General features: G+C 40.6%; 1 protein-coding gene across 1 annotated transcript in view; it reads left to right on the top strand.

Moving 5' to 3' along the window:
* ITGAV (integrin subunit alpha V) overlaps window positions 1–23,964 on the top strand; it is a 79,929-nt gene that overhangs the window by 21,010 nt on the left and 34,955 nt on the right. Inside the window, exons 3-12 of the mRNA XM_054043352.1 lie at window positions 12,028–12,119; window positions 12,600–12,714; window positions 14,685–14,746; window positions 16,736–16,781; window positions 18,373–18,498; window positions 21,407–21,451; window positions 21,925–21,968; window positions 22,059–22,115; window positions 22,640–22,692; window positions 23,130–23,332. Of these exons, the coding sequence (XP_053899327.1) occupies window positions 12,028–12,119; window positions 12,600–12,714; window positions 14,685–14,746; window positions 16,736–16,781; window positions 18,373–18,498; window positions 21,407–21,451; window positions 21,925–21,968; window positions 22,059–22,115; window positions 22,640–22,692; window positions 23,130–23,332 (843 nt within the window). The remainder of the gene's footprint in view (window positions 1–12,027; window positions 12,120–12,599; window positions 12,715–14,684; window positions 14,747–16,735; window positions 16,782–18,372; window positions 18,499–21,406; window positions 21,452–21,924; window positions 21,969–22,058; window positions 22,116–22,639; window positions 22,693–23,129; window positions 23,333–23,964) is intronic.

The raw sequence follows: 23,964 nt of genomic DNA, 5'->3' as shown, positions 1-23,964 counted from the left end.
GTACTGCAGTTTCTTTGTACTTACAAGCAAGAAGAGCAAGGTCAAAATAAAAATATGGTCCAGGTTACCTTCATCAGTAGTTTCCAGAATTCTGCATTGGTGGTTCTCTCTGAAAAGGCTTTGCCACTGGGAATTGGTGGTAAGCGCTCAGTAACCCTAGCCTGGGAATGGCCTACTTTTGAAATAGAAGAAAACCAGCAATCTACCCCCCCGCCCCAAGGCAAGCCCACCGCAACCCCAACTACAAGACAACTCCGCAGCACACCCCCCGTCAACAGCCACTTACAGTATCTAGAGAGAGAACACATATAGATAAGATTGATAACATCGCATGTCTCCTCTCTTTCACGTGACTCAAACCATCTCTTACACACGTGTGGTGCACTTGTGTGTTGGTGGGCAGACAGCTGCTGTATTTTCAACAATTTTGATATGTTGTTGCTTAAACCAGGGAAGGGCAAATTACAGCCCGCGGGCTGGATCTGGCCCGTCAGGGCTTTCAGTCTGGCCCGTGGGATTGTCTTGCGTGGCACAGAAAACTGTACAGCGTAAGTTCATGAAATTCGCTCCCTCCCTCAATGTGGAGGAAGATGTGCACAGCTTTTTGACCCCAGTTATGAATTTTACAAACTGGTTTAGAGAAACAACAACAAGTTTATTAACTATGAAGGATAGATTTTAAGTGGATTATAAGGGATAGCAAACAGATCAAAGTAGATTACCTTAGTAAATAAGCAAACCCTGCAAACTGAGTTTAACACACTAGATGGGTAGGATATAAATTAGCAAATTCTCACCCTGAGTGATAAACAGGCTGGCAGATTCTTAAGGCACAAGTTGCCATGGCTTTCCCAGTGGCAGGTTTTCATACACAGGCTAAAGATCCCTCTAGCTTGGGACTTCCCACCGTTCAGCTCTTGTCCCACAGGTGTTTCCAGGTGTGTTGTTGCAGGGAGAGTGAGGACCCCTCATGATGTCATTGCCCCCCTTTTTCGTGTCTTCCCACTTGCTGGAAAGCTCTTTTGCTGTGACCTGGGTTAAACACTTCCCATTGTGTAGTGCTATCTTGGAGAGGTTTTTATTGTACACAGTTCCTGAGGTAATCCTTGTGCTTGGGTGCATTTCCTCAGTAGGCCATTAGCATTGTTTGGCCTTTTTACTGTTGTATCTGAAAGGCTGATTACGGATGCTTTCAGTCTCACAACATGTTTCAGTAACACATACGTAGCCAAACTTCATAATTTCACATATGAAGCTAACACATACAATCCAACAAGATATTAATGTCTAGCAGATAAAGACTTTCTGAATGATACCTCACAAAACTTACTTTGTACAAAACATAACTTAATTACATGCCAGTGGTGTCACAACATCACCAGACAAATGCTTCAAAATTAGTTTCCTTTTAAAAAATACATTGGACGTTCAGTGCAAAAAATACTTGTTTTAGAATAAATGCAAAATATCTTGTGTTAACTCATTGTTAAGGTTTCAAAATTGAAGTGTCAGGCAGTGCACATTGTTTTTGTAACTTTAACTTGACTATGTTGCAGATCTACTGATGAGTGTACAGTATAAGTGCTAAGTAATTTTTCCATTCCTGTTTATCTTATTCACTGAGTAGGTTAATACATCACTGTCATGAAGTGTATTAACACTGGAAATTTTAATTTTTTGAGTTTCCTGACTTCTTCTTAGTTTAATAATGTAAACATAACATAGCACTAGCAGGTTCTTTGAACTGAATTACTTCTTAAAACTCTTTGGAGTTTTCTTTCTGTGTTCAAATACAATTTCAGCATTTGTTAAGAAGCTCCAAGTGGGTGTTAAGTGATTCTTCAATACAAACGCTGTGGTGAAATCTACTCCCAGAACAATATACACTGTATAATTGCAAAGAGATCATGTAGTAGTAATTTCTCTTCCTTTGAAGATACAGAGAGTTACTCGTTTCCCAACCAAATTGCTATAAACAAAACTTTTAGAGCATGTTGGGAAAACCTTGTCTACCTTCACCCTCATGACCTATCTGTGAAAACATAACTTGTGTTTTAAACTCTGGCTTTAAAAATTAGATTTTCGGGATTCAGATGGAAAAACTATGATCCTTATAACAAATAGTTTCTTTTCTCATTTCTCTCCTTTCTTCCCCTTCCCCACCAAATTTTGTGTAGAGGACCTCTACTGTACAGGGCGGATGCTCTAGCACATACTCTGGGTTTTGCATCTGATTTCCTGCCCTTGCTGCGTGGCAGCCAGATCTGGTCATTTGTTCATAGTGAAAATCTGCACAGGCGTTGAACTGTAGCTAAATTTTACTACACCACCCTCTCTCTTTTCCTTCTGAAACCAAATGATATAAAACTTGCTAAAAGGTATGATTCACCCTATGGGCTGCACATAGGGTTGCCAACTTTCTACTCGCACAAAACCTTGCCCTGCCCCTGCCCCGTCTTGCTCTAAGACTCCGCCCCTTCTCCAAGGCCCTGTCCATTCCATCCCCCTTCCCTTTGTTGTTCACTCTCCCCACCCTCACTCACTTGCTCATTTTCACTGGGCTGGCTCGGGGGTTAGGGTGCAGAAGGGGGATGGGGATGAGGGATTTGGGCTGCAAGAGGGGGCTTTGGAGTGTGGGAGGGGGTTAGGGTTTGTGGGGGTGTGAGGGCTCCGGCTGGGGGTGCAGACTCTGGAGTGGGGCTGGGAATGAGGGGTTTGGAAGATGGGAGGTTGTCAGGGGTGCAGGCTCTGGGTGGCGCTTACCTCAAGCAGCTCCCAGAAGCAGGGGCATGTCCCCCCGACTGGCTCCAATGCAGTGGCGTGGCCAGGTGGCTCTGCGCACTGCCCCTTCTGCAGGCGCCGACCCTGCAGCTCCTATTGGCCGCAGTTCTCAGCCAATGGGAGCTGTGGAACCTGCGCTTGCGGAGCCCCCTGGCTGCCCCTATGCGTAGTAGCCGGAGGAGGGACATGCTGCTGCTTCCGGGAGCCACGCGGAGTCATGGCAGGTAGGGAGCCTGCCTTAGCACGCTGCGCTGCCGACCGGACTTTTAACGGCCCAGTTAGTGTTGCTGACCAGAGCTGCTGGCGTTCTGGTTGAAACCCAGACACCTGGCAACCCTAACTGTGCACCTACATGAAGCTTTTTCTGAAAATCCCTGATTTCTAGTCTACATCTACACTACACATCACTAGCAGCGACGTGTCGGATATGTGTAGCTACACGCAGCAGTGAAAGGCTCTGGCAGGGTGGAGGCAGCAGTGAAAGGCTGTAGTAATGGGGAGGTGGTGGAGCCTTTCCTTGCTGCTTTCCCACTGCCGGAGCCTTTCACCACTGCTGAAGTCATTCCCTGTGGTAGGAAAAGGCTCCAGTAGCGGGGAGGCAGCAGGACAATACACTGCTGAAAATAGTGGCATAGACCAGGAAGCATGCCTTGGGCAGCTAGAGAGCTGTATAGGGTATGTACTCAAATAGACCCTTGGAGGGTGTGTATATGTACTCACTCTACTTGCCTAAACCAGGCCTGACCATGTATACTGCTATTTGTACCCATGCTAGGGGAGCTACCCGTATATATACACTACACCTCTGAAAGAAGATACACCCTGACTGCTGCACCCACTAGTTTTGACTGTTTGTGGGCCAGTCTCTCATTGCTTTGTGGTATGCAACTTACCTTCCATGCCCCTCCCTCCTCACAGCCTTGTAACTCAGTAGGACTGGTCTTACACAGACACAGATCCATCTACCGCTGAAAGTATTTCCAAATGTTGCCTAGCTGATGGTTTCTTGAAATGCTGAAAGGTAGTTCACAGTGGTTGTACAGACCGGGGATGTCCTCCTCTTTAGAAAAGATTAAATTTATTCTTATTTTGCCGAAAGATTGTCAGACACTAATTGTAACAGGTAACAAAAATCAGTGAGCAGATGGGTGTTTTGAAGTCATTGTACATGAACATCAGGAAAAGTAAGTTTTGATCAAGTGTGACGTACCAGGGTACAGTCCATACTCATGAGCAGCTGTGTCACCCCTGCCCTAGGGTGCCTTACAGTGCCTTGCTGAAGTAGCTCACAGCTGTGCCGCTCACAAACAGCTTCCAGCATACAAGGCACATTAAGATTTTTTGTTACCGGTAATATAGTGAATGTCAGGGGGCGTAACCTTCACTGGCTTTATGCAGTCTGGATAAATGCCTCCGTTCTTTTGCCATAGCATTTTGGGGGAGTGGGATCACTAAAAGCTATGAAATTTTATTCTGGACATGTGCATACACACTTTTTGAGGGACCTACATGACCAGTTGAAGTCTATCAAATTGTACACATGTGAGCAATATGTAGAAAATGAATGTGAACCAAAGGATTCTGTTATGTGACTGCTTCCAAAAAGGAAATTATATTCTTCTTCCTTTCAAGTCTCTTGCAGTTCCCTTGAGTATCACGCCTGCAAGACTGAAATTAACTCTTCCTTTTTCAAGAATGTTTAGGGCATTGTTTGGAATCCCGTAAGCTTGTCAAAGGAATAGTAAAAAGTTTTAAGTTTGCAATGACAATCTTTCCTGTTAATGTTTCAATGCAGTGTACTTGTGAGCTCTTGAATTGCATATTAGATTGGGAAAACGTGACTGTTCCATTTCAAAATGCCTCTGTGTACAGCCCTGTGCAGTCAACTTCATAACCTGTATTTTTGAGTCCCTGTTTCAAGAGCTTCCTTGCTAATTCAAATACTTAGTTATCTGACAAAATACAGAACGTTCCATTAAACTATTGTAAACTGAAATATGCTCTTAATACAACTTTGAACTTCCATGCTAATGAGTTGCAGATTTCTCTGGCAAATTCCATTTTAGCACAGAAAGTGCTGGCTCTGCAGTGATAAACTGTCTCCCCCACCTCTTTAAAAATTTATATATAATATATATATATCCTCAGATTGTGACTCACTGTTAGTTTCAATCTTTTTCCTGGCAATGAGGATGTCTCCAGAACTCTCTGCCTTTTCTGTATCACTTCCTGAAATCGGGAACTGGGAAAAGCATCTACAGAAAATTACCAGGCTTCAAGTCTGGGGTTTTCATGTACTGGTTGAAATGTTTGAGTCCATTCCAGCTTTTTCCTGATTGCTCCAGGAAAAAAAGTTACGTAGGCTAAGTCTGACCGGGTGCAGTTTGGCACTTTCCCAATTAGCTGTATTCTTTCACTGCCCACATTTAGTATACCACAGTGTTTACGCAGGAGTTGTCCTGTATTCATTTTGGCTGAAATTCGTTTGAGATCGATTGTTTTGATCCACGCTAAAAGAGAAATACGGTTTTCAAAAGGGAAATAATAATAAATAATAAATGCCCCCTCCCTTACATTTCTTAGCTTCCTTCCATACTGAAGTGGGTGATCCTAGACAATAAAAGGCTTTGTTTGGAAGCCTACTCCATCAGTCTGGCCTGGCTCTATTTGTGACCTATTTAGTTTTAGGAGGGCATATTAGCTGCTTTGTGCAGCTTCATCCGTTCAGTGTTCCATAGTTTAGGAACTGCTGATAGAGAGTTAAGGGCAGAACTAGCATGTTGTGAACTTGAACAAAACTCTTGAAGGCAAATTTATGTATATTGAGGAGGAAATAGTGGGGAACTCCTGCTTTCCCCTAGAGTAGGATAAGGAAGGGAAGTTGGGATGATAATATAGCTGTTGTATAGCACTTTTCATCAATGGATCTCAGGACTAGGAAAGTTGGTATCTTTGGAAATTATCCACTTTTAGCAAAATATTGTTTTTTAAATGGGCATGATTGTTTTACTGGCTAGCCTACACTAGAAGTGCTACATTGGTGCAGCTGCGCTATTGTAACACATTTGATGAAAATGCTGTGTGCCGACGGAGAGAATTTAGGGAGGTGGCTTATTCACACCCCCGAGCAAAGTAAATTATACCAAAGTAAGGGGTAGTGTAGATTTGGCCACTGACTTGGACAGAGATTTAAACCTGCGAATCTCAAAGGGAGCTGTTTGGTTCAAAAACAAACTACTCACCTGTGTGAAGGCTGTTTCTTCATTTGTAATTAGAGGGATCGATTCTAATCTTGCTAACTCCTCCTTCACACTTCTATAGCTCTGTTGAAACCCAGCTGTCATCTCTGTGATTTACCCTGAAGTACGTGAAATCTGAATCTGGCTCAGGGTAACTCCAGTGACTACAGAGTGGGGAGAGGTGTTACATGTGTAAAACCTCACCAATGTGCTGTCAGTTCCCAACGCTGGAGAAATCACTCTTGTGTGTTTGTGAATAGGTAGATTTCTGCCAGAATATTGTTTCACTGGGTGTAGTTGGATCATGATTTAAGGACTAGCTGGAACACACAGCTTCTTGCTTACATCAGATGGGGGGGAAGGGGGAGGATGGGGGAATTCTGTTGCTCCAACAGAGCCTTGAGGAAGTAACAGGATTTTTTCCCCCAATCAGAGGTAAGCAGGAGCTTTGTGTTCCTGTTTATCACTGGGTCATGATCCAAACAGGCTTGCTAACCAAGTGATACTCATGCAGGAGTCAGTCCCTTCACAGCATGGGACTTTTAAATGACGATTAACATTCGCCCTCTTGGCTCACGATCCCCCACAGTCAAACCTTTATTCAGATTTTAGGTGGAAGATGTCCAGCTTCAAACCATCTACAATCTGCTTTCTGTAAAGAGCACTCCTGTATATTTTGTAAGGTTGCCTTTTTTTGGCTAGCTGCATTAAGTTTCCATTTATTAAAACTCATCTTAACTGCACCAGTCCTTATTTTACTGAGGAGACTTTAATCTATTCTGTAAATTAGGTCAGTCTTAAAATTTTACAGCTTTTTAAGTATTCATAGTCTGGGCCAAACTTCACCAGTTCAGTGCCTCTTGTCTTGACTCATACAGTTACCTCAATTCAGACTCTCACTTCCAGAGGGGAACAATGTTTACAGTCCAATCTTCTCATTACCATGGAGCTTTCATGAGTTTCTGCTTCCAAGCATGTTAAGGGTTGCATAGCACAACTTCCAGATCACTTAACAGTAACTTCACCATTGTTTATATAGCAAATAGCATTTATATTGAATGAAGAAGGCATAGACTGTAGCGGACTAGCCAAAAATATGTCAGAAATAAACCTCCCCCCTCCTTGAATCTCTCTGCCTTCTTTGAAAGAGTGTGATTAATAATCTCCTCCTCTTCCTGCCATTTCTCCCCATCCCAACTTCCAGATGTAAATTTAAGTCCTATTTAATATAATAATGACAATGTCCCGTTTCTCCAACAGCAAAAATACACCCACAAAACTGATCAGTAAAGGATACCAAGTTTGTTTTTGAGCAGGAGGCTTGACTATAATAGAACTGGAATGTATCAAGGCATAATTGTGTTAGGACCAGTTAGGTGAAGGTACTTTTTGTTTGGAGTGGTTGCCTACTCTGACTAGAAAGAGGAAAAAGTCCTAGGGGTGACAAGGGGCTGAGCACTATTGAGTTGGCACATCAGGTCCTTTTCCCTAACGAAAAGGTACATAAGATGATGATAAGTAGGATGGTGGAACAGATGCACAAAGGAAAAGCCCCAACACAGATCTGGCATTTATACATTCATTTTTATTTATGTGACATGTACCCCATGATTAAGGCCCGTCATTTTCAGTTTTTATTTTATTTAAGGTTTCCGGGGAGTTTACCACTACAGCAACAAAAACAGGTGAAAATCGGTGCAAAATTCTTAATTTTTCTGGGTAAATATCAGGGTTTATTTTGGTGGACAGAAGGACAGGGAAAAAAGTATTCAGTAGGTTGAATTCTTTTCATCAATGCATTAATGTGGTTTGCTGCAGAACTAAAACTGAACTCAAAACACAATACCACCTCTGAGTTCAAGAAAACAATATATTTCTAATCCCCAAATAAAACTTTTCATTTGAATAAACAGTTTACTGTTGTAGATTTAGAACTATTAGCCTATATTTACATTTAACAATTAGCCATACCATTTGCACTACGTACACTCAACTTTCATCCTTTTCTCCTGATTTTTTTGAAACTTTTGAATACCTCCTTGTGTTTTGAAACTTATTCTGATGCAGATTTTTGTTTTCTTCCCATTTTAGTATATCAAATCTTTAAACCATTATCTGCTAACAGCTTGAAATGTGACATGGTAGATGTGAGATTCATCAGCACATTCAGATGTGTACACACTTAGAGCTTGAGTGCAGCAGGCCTGTTTGTTTGTGTGTATTCTAGACTAATACATAGCCTTACTTCAAGAGGCAGCTTTGCATATACATGCAGACTAATGTATTATCGTAATACATATATCTCATGCAATGTATTGTATTTTCCTAATAATACAACAAATTATTTTTTTATATATTTGAATGATACAAACGTAGGATGAAAATCAAGGAAAAAACAAATACTTTTTGTAAAACCCATACTTTTTTTGTTAAAAATTGGTTTAAACTGAAAATGAAGGGGCTTACCCACCAACTGTGTTCCTTGTAATGGATGCATTTTAACTTGGCAAGGAGATTTTTAAGACAATATCATGATTTTTGAGGACCTGACCAATTTTATGTATGTATGTATTTATTTACTTGGGGTCGGCAACATTATGGTTAGAGAGACATGCTCACTGAGATGGTTTTACAGTAATTTTAAAATGTATTAAAATATGAATCAATCTGTAAAATTGTTGATTTAAAATATATAGTAGCTAGATGTAATTTTCTCATCAATGGTTTAACAAAATTCAGAAATAAATAGTACAAAAAATTGTCCACCAAAATGTCTTACATTGGTTTGAGCATGTGAACTCTTGTACCCAAAGTTTCATAAGTTTTAGTAAACACTTACTGATTTTCAGTTTTGCACGCTTAGGACTCTAGACCTAATTTACTTTCTGTGCCTGCCAGGCTAAAGAATACTCTCGTGAAACTTTAACTTTTGGCACAATCTAAAAAAGCTGCTAGGGAGAAGCTATTGCAGTGCATATATTTCTCACTTGTTGATACATGTAGGTGAGATGTTTTTGCCTTGCTTGAGAGAGGAGACAGTTCTTTTTTCTCTTTGTCCAAACACTGCTTATGAAATATGATTATTTTGTTTCGTAATTGAGCTTCTTTGTAAGGCTTAGTTAACAAAAATTTAATCTCTCATGTCAAACATTTGTGCATTAATACTGTATGTTGAACGCTTCTGAGCATGTTCAGAAGAACAAAGGTATCATTTTCTGTGTTTGTGGAATATACCTAAACAACTGTGCTTAAATCTCTCCTCCCACTCCAACAGCGGCTTGCCAGAATCCCTAGGCTTTGTCTACACTACACAACTTTTAGCGATACGGTTGTGTCGCTACAACCGTGCTGCTAAAAGTCATGCAGTGTAGCTGCTGTTTGTCGTCTCTCCTGCCAACAAAAACTTCCACTCCCAACGAGCAGTGTTTGTATTTGCATTGTCAGCAGGAGAGCGCTCCTGCTGACAACACGCAGTTCACACTGGCATTTGTTGCGGCAAAACTTTTGTCTTTCAGGGTTTTGTTTGTTTTTGTTTTTTTATAACACCTCTGAAAGACAAAAGTTTTGTCATTCAGTTGCCAGTGTAGACATAGTTTAGGGTGGAATTTTTCAAAAGCACCCAGTGCTTGATTTCAGTGGGAACATAGTCATGCAGGGTGCTTTGGAAAATTCAACTGTTAACCTATAACTTAGTTCAGTCAAGTCCTAGATATATTGCAGTCTCCAATTTACATCCTCATACGGAAAGCTTTAATTAGGGAAACTGATCTTTTTTTTTTTTTTTAAACCCACCTCATTCTCTACCTTTTTAATACTGTTATGGCAAAAGGTGCTTAATGGTTCCATAATCACTGAGATGGAAGCACCTAGGATGAAACTCCCCATAAAAAGAGTTAAAGATGCCATACACAGTAACCACAACCCAACACATCATTAAGGGTATTGTTATTGTGTGGGTTAAAACATTCTCCTTTGTCTGGCACTTGAAGCACTGAGGTTCCAACTTCCTTGGTACTGCAGAGCCCCAGGTTCACTTTTCCAGGTCATGTAGCCTTGGTGAGCAGCCTGGGATTAGGAGTTCCCCAGGTGTAAAATTGAAGGGATTAGTCTGTAAAAAGAGAGACTTGCGGGGGGCCCCTCAGAGGCAAGACAGCTGTTTCTGGGGACAGGGCAAAAAGTGCCTTGCCTGAGGATTCTGGAAGAAGGATTTGCCTGTGTGCCATGTGTTACCAAACCTGTTGAAGGGTTACAGGATTTGTGTACATACTGTAAATAATCAAATCGCATTCAGAAGATACCTGGCTTCAAATTACAGATTTCTGCTCCAGACAGAAATTGACCAAATTCTGCTACCGCTGGGTGGTAATACAAATCTACAGGCTGCTGATCATGGAGAGATGTGCACTTTTACTGGCCACTGAAGTATTAAATAGGAATATAGTGAGAGAGCAGAAGGGACTGAAATGTCTTTTTCATTGGCCTCTTTGTGCTATTGAAATTAGAAAAATAAAATAACTTTCTCTGACACTACGGAAACCTGTCTTGGTTTCTGTGTTGTTCTGGACTAAGATCAGACTAAGGGTATGGCTTCGGGCGGGTAGCAATCGATTTATCCGGGATCGATATATTGCGTCTCGTTAAGACGCGATATATTGATCCCCAAACGCGCTCACTATCGACTCCGGAACTCCACCAGAGCGAGCGGCGGTAGCGCAGTCGACGGGGGAGCCGCTGCCATCGATCCCACGCCGTGTGGACCCCAGTAATTCGATCCAAGATACTTCGACTTCAGCTATGCTATTTGCGTAGCTGAAGTTGCGTATCTTGGATTGATCCCCCGCCTAGTGTAGACTAGCCCTAAGGGTTATCTAGCCACCTGTTTGTTTTAGCCGCCTGTGGGGACTGGAGTCTGCTTTGTTTTCCTTTCCGCAGGATTTCCCCATCAGGAAGTAATAGCATGCCTATGGACACAGAGATTTCCTTACAAGGTGTATAATGTACAAGGAAGTTTTGATTCAAGTAGTCACAAGTATTGAGTAATGGAGCTGCTGATTCACAAGAGAGGGTATTTTTTGCAGCATGTGGGACTGATGTATCAACTAGTCAGCTTGCTGATACTTTAAACACAGACATAGCAAAACTTCAGTAATTTTCATGTCTTGTGTACACAAGGAAGCTATTGCAAAATAAGCTAGGGTGTGGATTTAAACTGCAGTAACTTATTCTTCACTACCTCCTTGTGTGGACTCTCCTTTTTTGTAGTAAAAGTGCCTCTAGGTTAATCCATTTTCAGGCTATTCCAGGCTATTTCCCCTATGTAGACAAGCCCTTAGTTATCTCCCACTCTGAGTGCTGTACCCTAGGGGTTTGATTATCTTCTCACTGAAATGGCAAAATTTCCATTGCTCTTAGTAGGAGAAGGATCAGTGCTGGGTATGTTAGATGATTTTTACATTTACACTTACACAAGAAACCATTCAAGTTAACTTACTCCTCCCAAGCTTCCACAACAACAGTTAACTTTTAGGGCATGTATATGGGGGTACTCAGGAAAGTGAAGGGGAATTAACTTAAAGTATGAAGTCAATGCACATACGCCCTTAGGAAGGCGCAAGTTAGCCATAACTGTCTTATTCAACTTACTTACGTTTTAACTCATTGGTTACTGTAGACAGCAAAACTTTACTCCTGCTTTGTATCTAATCATATCAGTTGGTATATTTTTGAATCTTTACTTGATTTGATAACATTCAGAGTGGAAATTGCAACACTTGTGCTCTTACAGTAATTCAGCATTCTGCCTATGCTTCTTACATGTTGGGTAAATAATCACATATCCCATAGAGATATAAGCACATCAGAAAAAAATTACTTCTATCAAAGCTATTTCTGCCCTCAAGTATTATTGGTTTCGGCTTGCTTTTTATCTCTGTCTGTATTAGTATTGTTTCTCTAAAGCTCACTCAGTGCTCATGAAATAATGCTGTGTTTTTAATTTTCTTTGTAGGCGATAGAAATTTTGCCCCTAATGATCCACTGGAGTTTAAGTCTCACCAGTGGTTTGGAGCATCTGTGAGGTCTAAAAATGATAAAATTCTGGTAAGTCTTGCTTGTAATGTTTTTCGGACACTTCTACAGGAAAATACTGCAATGGAAGGACTGTGACAGTTCAGAATTAAACTTAGCCTTTCCATCCAATTTGAGTTTCTCATTAGGAGTTTATTGGTTGGCTTTTCTTCTTGTGCTCAGGAAAGTCTAGTATAATTCATGAATTAGTGGATGTTGAAGTTATTTCTGAAAAATCCCTCTAAAGCCCTTCCAATAGATTATTTTATGAGAGTTGTACACCACTTTCTATCAACGAATGCACATTTCTAAAAATACAAGTGGACTTTTCCTTGTCTAAGGTTGTTACAACTGCCCATTGTGTGGGTAATGTGATGTACTTCTACTAAAAGCAGTGCTTTTGGATCTTTTTTCCTTGGGCATGCAGTAGAACAATGGTGCAAAGATCCATCTGACCTGCTCAGGCGTTCTGAAGAGAGATCTGTTTTATAGACTGTCATGTCTTTTCCTCAGGCCTGTGCCCCCTTGTATCATTGGAGAACTGAAGTGAAACAGGAGAGAGAGCCTGTAGGAACTTGTTACCTTCATGATGGATCTAAGGCTGTTGAATATGCTCCCTGCAGATCGCGTACGTATAGAAGGTTTTGTTGTTTAACTTAGTAATTTCAGTTTCTCCTCTGTTACACCAATTTTATGTATATTTGTCCGGAGTAAGAAGAGAATCTGTTTTGTGCCTTCCCTCTTTTTCCATGGTCAGGTTGGCATTTGTGGCAATTGGGGAAGAGCCTGACCCAAAGCCCCAGGTCTGGGTACTCCTGAACTTTCGAGGTGTTCAGGATTTGCATTCAAATTTCACAGATGTCGGTGTCTCTCTCTCTCTCCACCCCCACCATCCCCACCCCCGTTCCCTACAGTGGATCAAACTAAGACCATGGATCCAAATATCCCTGAATTTGGGAAAATCCAGATATGAATTTCACAGCTCATTGATAATTGTTGTGGCATCCAAAATGAGCCCGCTTTCCTTCTGGGATGTGGATGTTGCTCTGTTGCAACCCCCAAATGCATGAATTTCTGAATCTGGAATTATTAATGTCATATTAATGCTCCAATTGATGCTCCTTTTAACTGTATGAAATGTGCCAGAGCAGATTAAAGTTTCTGCCAGTGAACTACTGAAGAGGAGAATAACTAGGGTACTGCAACATATTATGAGTACAAAGTGCCCTGCACAGAACAGTCTCACTTCTGTGCTGCTTAGCTGTGTCAAATAACACCCTACTTTTAGTTGCTAACATTTTCAAAAGTAGCCTCTGATTTTTGGTGCCTTCGTGTTTTTTGTACTCCATGTCAGATATCATGGGTCTATTTGTTTGAAAGTGCTGAGCACCCACAAATCTTGGTCATATCAGTGGGGCCTGTGGTGGCTCACACCTCTGAAATCAGACCCAAGATGTCTCAACTTGAGCACCCAGAATAAGAGATTACTTTTGAAATTTGTTACCCTATTTCTTTAACCTACTTTTGAATCACAACACTGACTGAGAAATTCTGCAGAACAGCAGGAAGTGCATTCCATAGTCATCCAACATAAAAGCATAAATGTCTATGTCTTAAACTTAACGAATATTCAACAGTTATAAATAAGGGCCTGTCATATTACTGCCCTAAAGCTGTATATTCAGGGGATTAACTCAGTCATAAAATCTCTCTCTGGGCTGAATCCTAGCATGGGAACGATCAGCCTGGAATGCTTTTCTCTTCTTCTTCAGACAACCCTTGAAATATATTATAGTTATATAGCTTTCTGGTGGTGGTGTGCTTTTTTTTGCGTAGAAAGAGAAAAATATGTTCCTTTTTCCAGATACTTTACATCTATTTTTCCCCAATACCTTTGGAATTTAACTCGGCAGGAATATGGAGTTACCATTTACTTCTATTCAGATAGGCCTAGAACAGGCGTCGGCAACCTTTCACAAGTGGTGTGCCGAGTCTTCATTTATTCACTCTAATTTAAGGTTTCGCATGCCAGTAATACATTTTAACGTTTTTAGAAGGTCTTTTTATATAAGCCTATAATATATAACTAAACTATTGTTGTATGTAAAGTAAATAAGGTTTCAAAATATTTAAGAAGCTTCATTTAAAATTAAATTAAAATGCAGAGCCCCCCGGACTGGTGGCCAGGACCTGGGCAGTATGAGTGGCGCTGAAAATCAGCTCGCGTGCCGCCTTCGGCACGCGTGCCATAGGTTGCCTACCCCTGGCCTAAAACTAATCCTAAAGTTATTTGATTATGTGTTGAAGAACAGGAAGAAATATCTGCCTTGCCATATTAGAACAAACTATTGAAGCACCTAATTTGGTATCTGACCTCTGGCTTTGACCACTGCTTCCGAGAGAGGGACAAAAATCTCCCTCACACCAAACCAAAAATCACCTGGAGTTCAAGTTCACCCAGTCCAGGCTCTGGCCATCCAAGGATGTTTGAGCAGAATGGGTCAATGTAATTATAACCATCTTACCATTCCCTGTCACAAAGTTTAATTTATCACTCTCTCCCCATCTGTTTTTTTGTTGTTGTTTTTTTTTTTGTAGCAATTATTGATGCTGATGGACAGGGATTTTGTCAAGGAGGCTTTAGCATTGATTTTACAAAGGTATGTGATGCTCATTGGATGTAGCCTGTTTTCACAAGTCAGCAGACAAATTACAAATTTCAGCAGTTCCAACCAATACCTGATATAGGCATGTATCTATTTTTTAAACTAAAGAGTCATCATTCCTAAAAGTAAAAATTAAGTATAAAAAGTAAACTAATTGAAAAGTTTGGAACAAGCCATCATTATGAGCCCTGATCCTGCAAGGTGCTTAGCACCTAAGCTCTGAAAGATCCTGCCCTACATAAGTACCCTGCATTTCCAGCTTCTGTCAATGTAATTTTATTAGACACTTAACCATACACTGGTCACTTCACGTCACTAAGTCAGTTCTCTTCCAGGAATGACTTGCTCTGAAAGTGACAGTGTAACCCCCTCTTAATAACTCCATTAGTGGACTGTGCTTGTAGACCCAAATCACTGCTGCTTATTGAGCCACAGCTCTAAATTGTCGTTATCTTCTTGCTCTTGTTCTCTTCCTGATGTTTTCTTTCTTTATGTATGTAGGTTGCTGTATGAAAATGTGTTTTTCGTATATTCTCTTTTAATGTTCCTTTTTTTGTTGTTTGTTTGTTTTCTTTTAAAATCCAAACAGAGGGAAAATGTTTACAAAGCTAAGCATCACATAAAAAACAGGACTTGATCCAGCAACACGCATAAGCACATGCATTGCTGTAAGCACACAAGTAGTCCCACTGACTTGAATGGGACTGCTTGTGCTTAAAGTTACAAACATGCTTTGCTGGATCATAGCCATACCAAGTACAGGAAAAGCTGTGTTATCTGGCACTTTGCAAACCAGAAAGCTCTCTAATCAATCCTTTCGGGAGGGGTTGCGGGGTGTGGGCTCTGGAAGGGGGTGCAGGTGCGGGAGATGGAGAGGGGCAGTGGGTTGGGGTGTGGGAGAGGTTTCAGGGTGCTGGATCTGGGCGGCACTTACCTTGGGCAGCTCCCCACAAGTGGTGACATGTCCGGAGAGATGCGGCCAGCGGCTCTGTGCACTGCCTTTGCCTGCAGGTGCCACCCCCACAACTCCCATTGGCCGAGGTTAATGCTCCTAGGTGGAGGAATGGCCACAGGGGCTCTGTGCGCTGCCCCCGCCCTGCCCCGAGCGCTGACTCTGCAGCTCCCATTGGCCAGGGACTGTGGCCAATGGGAGCTGTGGGGGCGGCGCCTGGAGGCAGAGCCAGCATGCAGAGCTGCTTGGCCGCACCTCTCTGGACATGTCGCCACCTTTGGGGACCTGCGCGAGGTTAGAGCCATCCAGATCTGGCACCCTGGAACCCCTCCCGTGCCCCAGCCCTGAGCCCCCTCCTGCACCCAAACTCCCTCCCTCTTAGTTAACTGGAATTTTTGACTTAACCATCAACCCCCCATTCCGCCAACATGCTGGATAACAAAGCTGTTGCTGTAATATAGACAAAGATCAAAACCAAGACTACTTTGTGTACAATATTTCTGTAGTTGATTAAGAAAAAGTAGGGACAGGGGGAGAGGAGGGAATAGTCTGTATGCCTCCACAGAAACCGGTCATATGACAGACTCCTAGCAAAATGTCATACGGTTTTGTTCTAACTATATTCTATTGTCTTAAAATTATGCCTGTAGGAGTCTCAGCTAAAATGACATGAATCATTCAGTTCAGAGTTTAAAAAGAAGAGGTGGGGTGAGGGGAGGAGCATAGGGGAGGGAAAAGAAATTGATCAAAAGCAGATGTCGATTTGCTTCAGTAGTGTTAAACCTAATAAAATTCTAGAAGATCAACATTTTTAATTATTTCCTTTTTGTTTTTGATTCTCTTTTAGTAGGCCCGTGTAATCTCAAATCATAATTAAAAAAATATAACAACATGTGGCCTGGTTGCTACAGCAACTTTACAGTACAAGAGAACTATGTGCCCCTAGAATTACCATATATTTCATTATAGTTTATTATTTTTCAGATGTATGGTAATGAGGGCTCTTATTTTTTTTATTTAATTCTTTCTAGGGAGACCGGGTACTTCTTGGAGGACCTGGAAGCTTCTACTGGCAAGGTGAGACAAATCACTTATGTGACAAAAAATGCTGACATCCTAGATTTTCCACCCCCATTCCACCTATCTTGACTCCTCCATAAACGTCAATATCTCCGTGAATGAGACATTAGAAATATATTTTTTTAATCCCCTTAAAACATTTACTGAATATTTGAGGCAGCTTTAAAAGACTTCTTTGCACTGATTATTAACTAAATAGCCATAAAATGTTCTGTTAAATATATAAAATGTGTGTGTTTGTTCCTAAAGGCAAATATTTTGTTCAAGCCCGATGAGGTTACCTCAGGGAATATTTTGCCCGTCCACCCAAAACCTTAAAAGCAAGGAAATGAAAAGTTAAGCAAGAGGTCTTTCTTGTATCTTATAACACAGACATCAAATTATTCACTGTCAATGAGACGCACTACAGGCCCCACAAAGAGAAGTACATTCCATTTCCTTTGGATATAGAGATACGCTACATTCTCCACATGCCCTGCGCTGTAACACAAACGTTACCTCTGACTTCACAGTTTCCACAAGAACATTTCATCTCTCTTCTCCTAGAGGGAAGGCCTTCAACTGACCATTGCTCATGCACGGACACTGTGGGTGTATCTACACTGTAGCTGTGGAAGAGCCCCTCGGCCTGGCAGACAGACACGCACTAGCTATGCTCAAACAAATTTGCTAAAAATAGCAGTGTGGACACGGTGGCATGGGTTAGCCACCTGAGTACAGACTCAAGGGGTCGGTTGGGCTTGTACTTGGGCAGCTAGCTTGTGCTGCAACGTCCATGCTGCTATTTTTAGCACGATAGCTCAAGCAGCATAGACAGCCTGTGAATACAAAAGCCGATTGACTTGCTACCACCACCACTAGTGAGCAGCTGCCAAATGTAGTTGCCCATGTTCCATTAGTATTAGTGCAGACCCTGAATAAAGGAGAGTGATTAAAAATGCATTACAGATGCAATTGATGCTCATAAAATTGAGTTAGTAATGTATGTTTATTTTGTTAGCTCCTTGAGAAATTGTCATCTCTTACATAAAACTTGAAAGGAAAAAAAAAATTCTAAATGTAACAGTAATTTATAAATAAAATAATGCTCCTGAACTTGCAGTTTCATAATTTCCTACAATTCTTTTAAGCTAAATTCTGAAATGCCGCTAAAAGGCACGCATTGTAGCCGCTGTTTGTCGGCAGGAAAGTGCTGTCTCGCAGGCAAAAAACTTCCACCCCCAACGAGCAGTGGTAGCTTTATCGGCAGGAGAACTCTCCCCCCCGACAAAGCACTGTTCAGACCGGTACTTTTCATCGGTAAAACTTTTGTCATTCGGGGGATGTTTTTTTTTCACACCCCTGAATGACAAAAGTTTTAACAACAAAGTCCACTGTAGACAAAGCCTAAGTCTCTGCTGGATCATGGTCTACATTTTTATTTTTTTGCCTCCCAATGGCTACTGTTATTGTTGTCTAATGGAGGTTTTCCCTTTAGTCTAATGGAAAAGCTATTGGTTTAGAATCCAAAAATTCTCTGATTAAGTCCCATTCTTCACAGTTAAATTCACCGGAGCAATTATCTATTTTAATGTATTTTTTTCCGCAGGTCAACTCATTTCTGATCGTGTAGCAGAAATTGTGGATAAATACGATTCCAAAGTCTACAGTATAAAGTATGATGACCAGTTAGCAACACGGTCCGCTAGTGCTGCTTTTGATGACAGCTACTTGGGTAGGTCACTTTGGGGGGAAAAAAGGGGGGGATATTTGTATCAATATTGCAGCAAGACTCATTAGATTTGATCCTGCACCCATTGCAAAAGACCCAATAACTTTTATTGACTTCATTGATTTCAACAGGAGCAGGTTTGAACCCTTACTGAATGTTAATGTTGATAAAGATAGCAGTTCATAAGAGTGTTTCTACCTGCTAAATGCCTATCCTTTTAGGATTGTGTGCATCCATCTTGTCTCTCTAATATGGAGAGTGACTCATGGTCAATCTTGAGCTCTTGGACATGTTATCTAATCCATGTATATTTGCTTTGCACTTGCTTTTTATATGGTGTCAGAGATTTGTCACTTTCTCAGTGATTCTGTATGACCCTTGGGGGAAAAAAAAAGTGTGACCAGAAATCTTTATCAGTGAGATTACTTATTATTCCGTAATCCTCTCCCTCTGCCCTTCAAAAAAGAAGTTCTAAGTCAGCAGCTGGTGTAACATGGCACAGAAAATCCCCTAATCCCCTAGTTCTTAAGTCCTTTATTACTTTAAAATTGTGAAAGTAAAGGAACAAGCCCTGTTCTGCCTTTACAGGACAGTCTAATGTACACCAGTCTGGCATGGAATCAGACTTGCCTGTTCAAATCATACCAGTTTCCAAGGTAATTCAAAATTCAACTTTCCCTGAGAGGTCTTAAAGGAGAATAAAAGACCCCAAAAAGTGTATAAGTGGACCCTGCTAATATGGGAACAGAGGTCAATCTCAGTGACCCATTTCCCCACCCTTACATAAACCTAGATAAACAGGTGCTGGAGATTATGTTAAAATGCTGAAACATTAGAAGCATTTGAAACCTACTTACTAGTTTAAATTCATGCTTAGAGCAGTCCTCTTTCTAGATAAAAAAATGTTTTGGTCAGGAACAAGTGAAAGTCGGCTTTTCAATATTGCACCAATTTATCAATATGTCTCAGTCACTTGAGACCTCGTTTCATTTTTGTCAACACAGTGGATGCTGTTAACTTTTCATGGCCCTGAGCCAAAGCCCAGGGAAGCCAGCGGGAGTCTTTCCATTGACTTTACTAGGCTTTCAATCAGGCCTTACATCACTATATATGATTTTATATGGAGATTCACATCCACACCCACCCCCTCACACATATTGTGTTTACTTTAGAAATACAGTAGTTGGAAGTAGCCTTTGGATTCTATGAAACAAAATGAAAATGTGTGTTGAGGGAATAATGAATAAAAGTGTTCTCCAGGAGAGGTGAAGGAAGTAATCATTTAGCTTTATATAGGTCTAGCTTAGACAAAAGAAAGGAAAGGAAAAATGTTCCTAGGAAACATGAAGTAAAATTCCTGGGAGAGAATAGTTTTAGGGTGTTCCTTGGGTGAGTGTGTAGAATTCCTATGGATACCAATGTGAGGTCTGTATTCCAAGAATAGTGGGTATATATCCATCTTACTGAATGTGCAAAACAGAGGACCAGGAACTCCTTTAAGAAAAGGCTGTTTGGGAAACATTTTTATTTTGTTCACACGTACATTGTTTAAAAGAATTGTCCTTTCTAAAAATATTCCCCTGTCTGGACCTGAACATGTTCATCATTTAATACTGTAACAAATTAATATCGATGCTCTTGCTACAGTTCCTGGAAGTTCTCAAAAAATACTGTGCCTTAAACTTCCAAGTAAAACCCTTATCTAAAGGAAGAAACTGTTCTTCCTCACTAAAATAAATTGAACTAGAGCATGTTGGAGTCTGTCAGATCTGACCGGTTAAGTAGGGTCTGTACTTGGGTGGATGTGTGATCTTCAAAAAGGGTATTGTGTTGCAAAAAGTGACTTTGTAATACTATTTCCTCGGAAACTGTACTGGACTAATGGTCCAGTGTAATGGTTGGGAGAATTATGAGATTAATATAGAGGTCCTGAATTCTTGTGGTCATTTAAGAATCCTAGGTCTCTTTTCACAAAAGCAGAAGTGCCAGTAATGATGTCTTAGCAAAATTCCTGTTTTCTTTCCTGAAGGTCTTGTGAGTAGACATGAGGCCCAGGAGCCAAGCACTTTTGTCTAACTGTGTGCACTTCACTGTGCATCTGTTCATTTTTACCTATCAGTAAAATTGGTATTGTGATTGGGCTTTTTTGTATTAAGTAGTTAGCAAAGAGCTTTGAGATTATTTTACTGCCACTGTCTGAATTTACACAGAACAAGTCATTGTCTGCTATCTCAGTTGAATTATGATCTGACCTCCCCTCATCCACCAAAAAAAAATCAGGCTAAGTATTAATATCTCAAGTAGGAGCTCTCTCTGTATTAGACATTATTCAAAATTCTTTTACAAAACCCGGGCCAAGATTCAACTGCTGAGTCCAGAACTTGGATCATTCTGTTACTGTTCCTGATGTGCCCTTTTTCAACATAACAGGTAAATCCTCATGTGGTCTTGATCACCACCAAATTTCATTGCCATAAATTCATCAAAGGATTCCATTAGAGAGAAACTTGGATTGCAACATATAAATCCTTTCAGACTTTGGGCAAGTTGAGATGTGGACCCAAACATGTCAGTTCTGGACCATCTCTAGGTTCTATGTTTGTTTGAACCTAGCCATTCCAGTTTCAAACTGGTGGATCCCCATTTGGCAAAACAAACCTGCCCATTTGGACATGGCTGTTCCTACTGAAATCAATGCGTCTCATGCAGACTGTAACTATTTTTAGTTGGGTAGTATAGTTATCCAATGGATATGCTGTTTGGAATAGCTATTTATCCTACTATCTTTTGAGATCATTCAATAGGATGTGCAAGCAAAGTGGATCATATGGGAAGTTTTGAGAAATTACATGAAAAGCAAAAATTAATAAGCTTCATATAGTGACTTATCACTTTTGTTATTGTTGCTCAGGTTATTCGGTGGCTGTTGGAGAGTTCAGTGGTGATGGCATAGAAGGTACAAGCCTTGTTCTTGTTTTGTTGCTATGTAAAAATGTGTTTAGCAGGAAGCAGAGTGAATGGGATAAATTCATGGAGGATAAGTCCATTAATGGCTATTAGCCAGGATGGGTAAGGAATGGTGTCCCTAGACTCTGTTTGTCAGAGGGTGGAGATGGATGGCAGGAGAGAGATCACTTGATCATTACCTGTTAGGTTCACTCCCTCTGGGGCACCTGGCATTGGCCACTGTCGGTAGACAGGATACTGGGCTAGATGGACCTTTGGTCTGACCCAGTACGGCTGTTCTTATGTTCTAATAGTCAAACACACACAAACAAACCCAGATGTACATGTATGCATACACAGCATAGTACATCACATTCTAGGAATGAGCAAAATGGTTCAGGCAAATTAAGATCTAGCTTGAGCCGTTGTTCTTTGCTCAACTGGAATCTGAACATTACCAAGTTGTCTTCTTTTATGTTTCAGACTTTGTATCTGGGGTTCCAAGAGCAGCAAGAACACTGGGCATGGTAGGAAACTTGAAATCTTCAATTTGAAAAAATGTTAAATGTTGTTGTGTATAGTGACATGTTACTAGCTCATTTCTTTTTCCTATGCAGGTGTCTATTTACAATGGGAAAAATATGTCATCCTTGTACAATTTTACTGGAGAACAGGTATATAGTTCTGCTTTATACCAATGAGGTGGCTGTAAGGGTGCAGGAGAGAAAAATTCTTCAGAATGACAGAACATAGGCATGAAGTCCATGGCTCTAGAAGATATATTTTGTTGTTAGCTCATATGCCTCCAGATCTTTAGTAATCTGTGGATGTGTTCCATGAATTCCCTTTCTTGTGATGATATTACTTAGAAAAACAGTCTTAGCACAGAAACCCCTTTAGAAACCTTTAAGAGTCATTGGAGTGGAGTTGTGTTCATGCTGCTTGGTGTTGTAATTCAATTTAGTCTGTTAAGAATTAGAAAAGAGGATGGACCACTGGATTCTACTAGTTGCGGGGAAGGAGTAATCAATTCTCTTTATCCAGTTGTAGAAACAGTTTACTGAGGGAGTAGGGGAAAGGAATGAAAAAACTATTGGTGGCACCTAATGAATTTCATGTACCAAATATTTTGGAGGGGGGCAAAAATGGCACTCCTTGAAGTATTTGGATCAAACATAAAACTTCTGTTGTTTTCCAGATGGCTGCCTATTTTGGATATTCTGTAGCTGCCACTGATATTAATGGGGATAAGTAAGTGCCTTTTTTTTTCTTAGTTGTTTGTGGAAACACTTATCTGTGTCTCTCAAAAATAATTTCCTAGAACAAAATTAGCAATATTTCCTATTACACTTATTTCTCTCTCCTTATGGCTTTTTTACTGCATTTTATTCGGGCTTCCTTGCACAACATGCTTTATTTTGAGCACTCAACATGCTTTTTTTTTTTTTTTTAAGTTGTCATACGTCATCTACGCTGTCTAAATAGGAAATGCATGCTTTAGATTCTGGTAGATGTATGCTTTCTTCATCACTAAATTTCTTTAAATTATAAGTGAAACCTAAAGATATATATGAAACATTCATCTTAAGCATCACTGTACAATTCTGTGTGACAATGGGTGGTGGGAACATGTGAAACTGGAGTTTCTTGTGGTGGGTGAAAGACTGCATATTATTTTTTATATACAGTTACACAGATTTGTTTATTGGAGCTCCCCTTTTTATGGAGCGTGGCTCTGATGGCAAGCTTCAAGAGGTGGGTCAGGTCTCCATATGTCTTCAACAAGCTTCTGGAGGCTTTCAGATCGTAAAGCTGAATGGGTTTGAGATATTTGCGAGATTCAGCAGTTCTATTGCACCTCTGGGGGACCTGGACCAGGATGGCTTCAATGGTAGGTCCTCATTTTATGAATTATCAAAATTCACATTACACTATGAAATTAAACACAAACAGATTAGACTGTTGAACACCAAGGTCTAGTCTCCCTTCGATGCATATATGCTACTCTCAAGAATGCTAACATGAGTTACATGTGTGCATCACGCAGAGACTATACCATTTAAAGTACAACAGTGACTATTTTAAGCTGTTATATCAGTCAGTGAACTTCTTTTTGAATAAGTACTTCGATCAAATACCTCATTCCCATAATGAGTTGGAAGGGCATCTCTGGTGAAATTTTGAGGTTTCCCTTTTATAAAAGCCAATCCTTCCCCAAAAAGTCTTATGATAGCAAATACAACCTCAACAAAGGATATTTCATGAAGGATTGATACATTAGGGATTGTAGTTGATTTTCTAGCCTTTCATTTGGTCCATAGGAAATGTTATAGTTCAGAAATAGTCATGCTACAAAACAGAACAAAAAATGCAAACTAGATCTAAAGAACAATATTAAAGGTGATAATCTGTCCAGGAGATTTTTCTCGTGCATGAGAGGCAAAAATTTGATTTCAGGCCCAGTATTAGTCTGTATATGTTACAACCATTGTCTCTGCTCCTTTCATCAGCTCAGTGCAGATA

The sequence above is a fragment of the Malaclemys terrapin genome, chromosome 11, assembly GCF_027887155.1.
Source record: "Malaclemys terrapin pileata isolate rMalTer1 chromosome 11, rMalTer1.hap1, whole genome shotgun sequence".
Taxonomy (NCBI): Eukaryota; Metazoa; Chordata; order Testudines; family Emydidae; genus Malaclemys; species Malaclemys terrapin.
The sequence above is the reverse complement of the archived record's forward strand: the minus strand, read 5'-3'. Positions and strand labels throughout refer to the sequence as shown.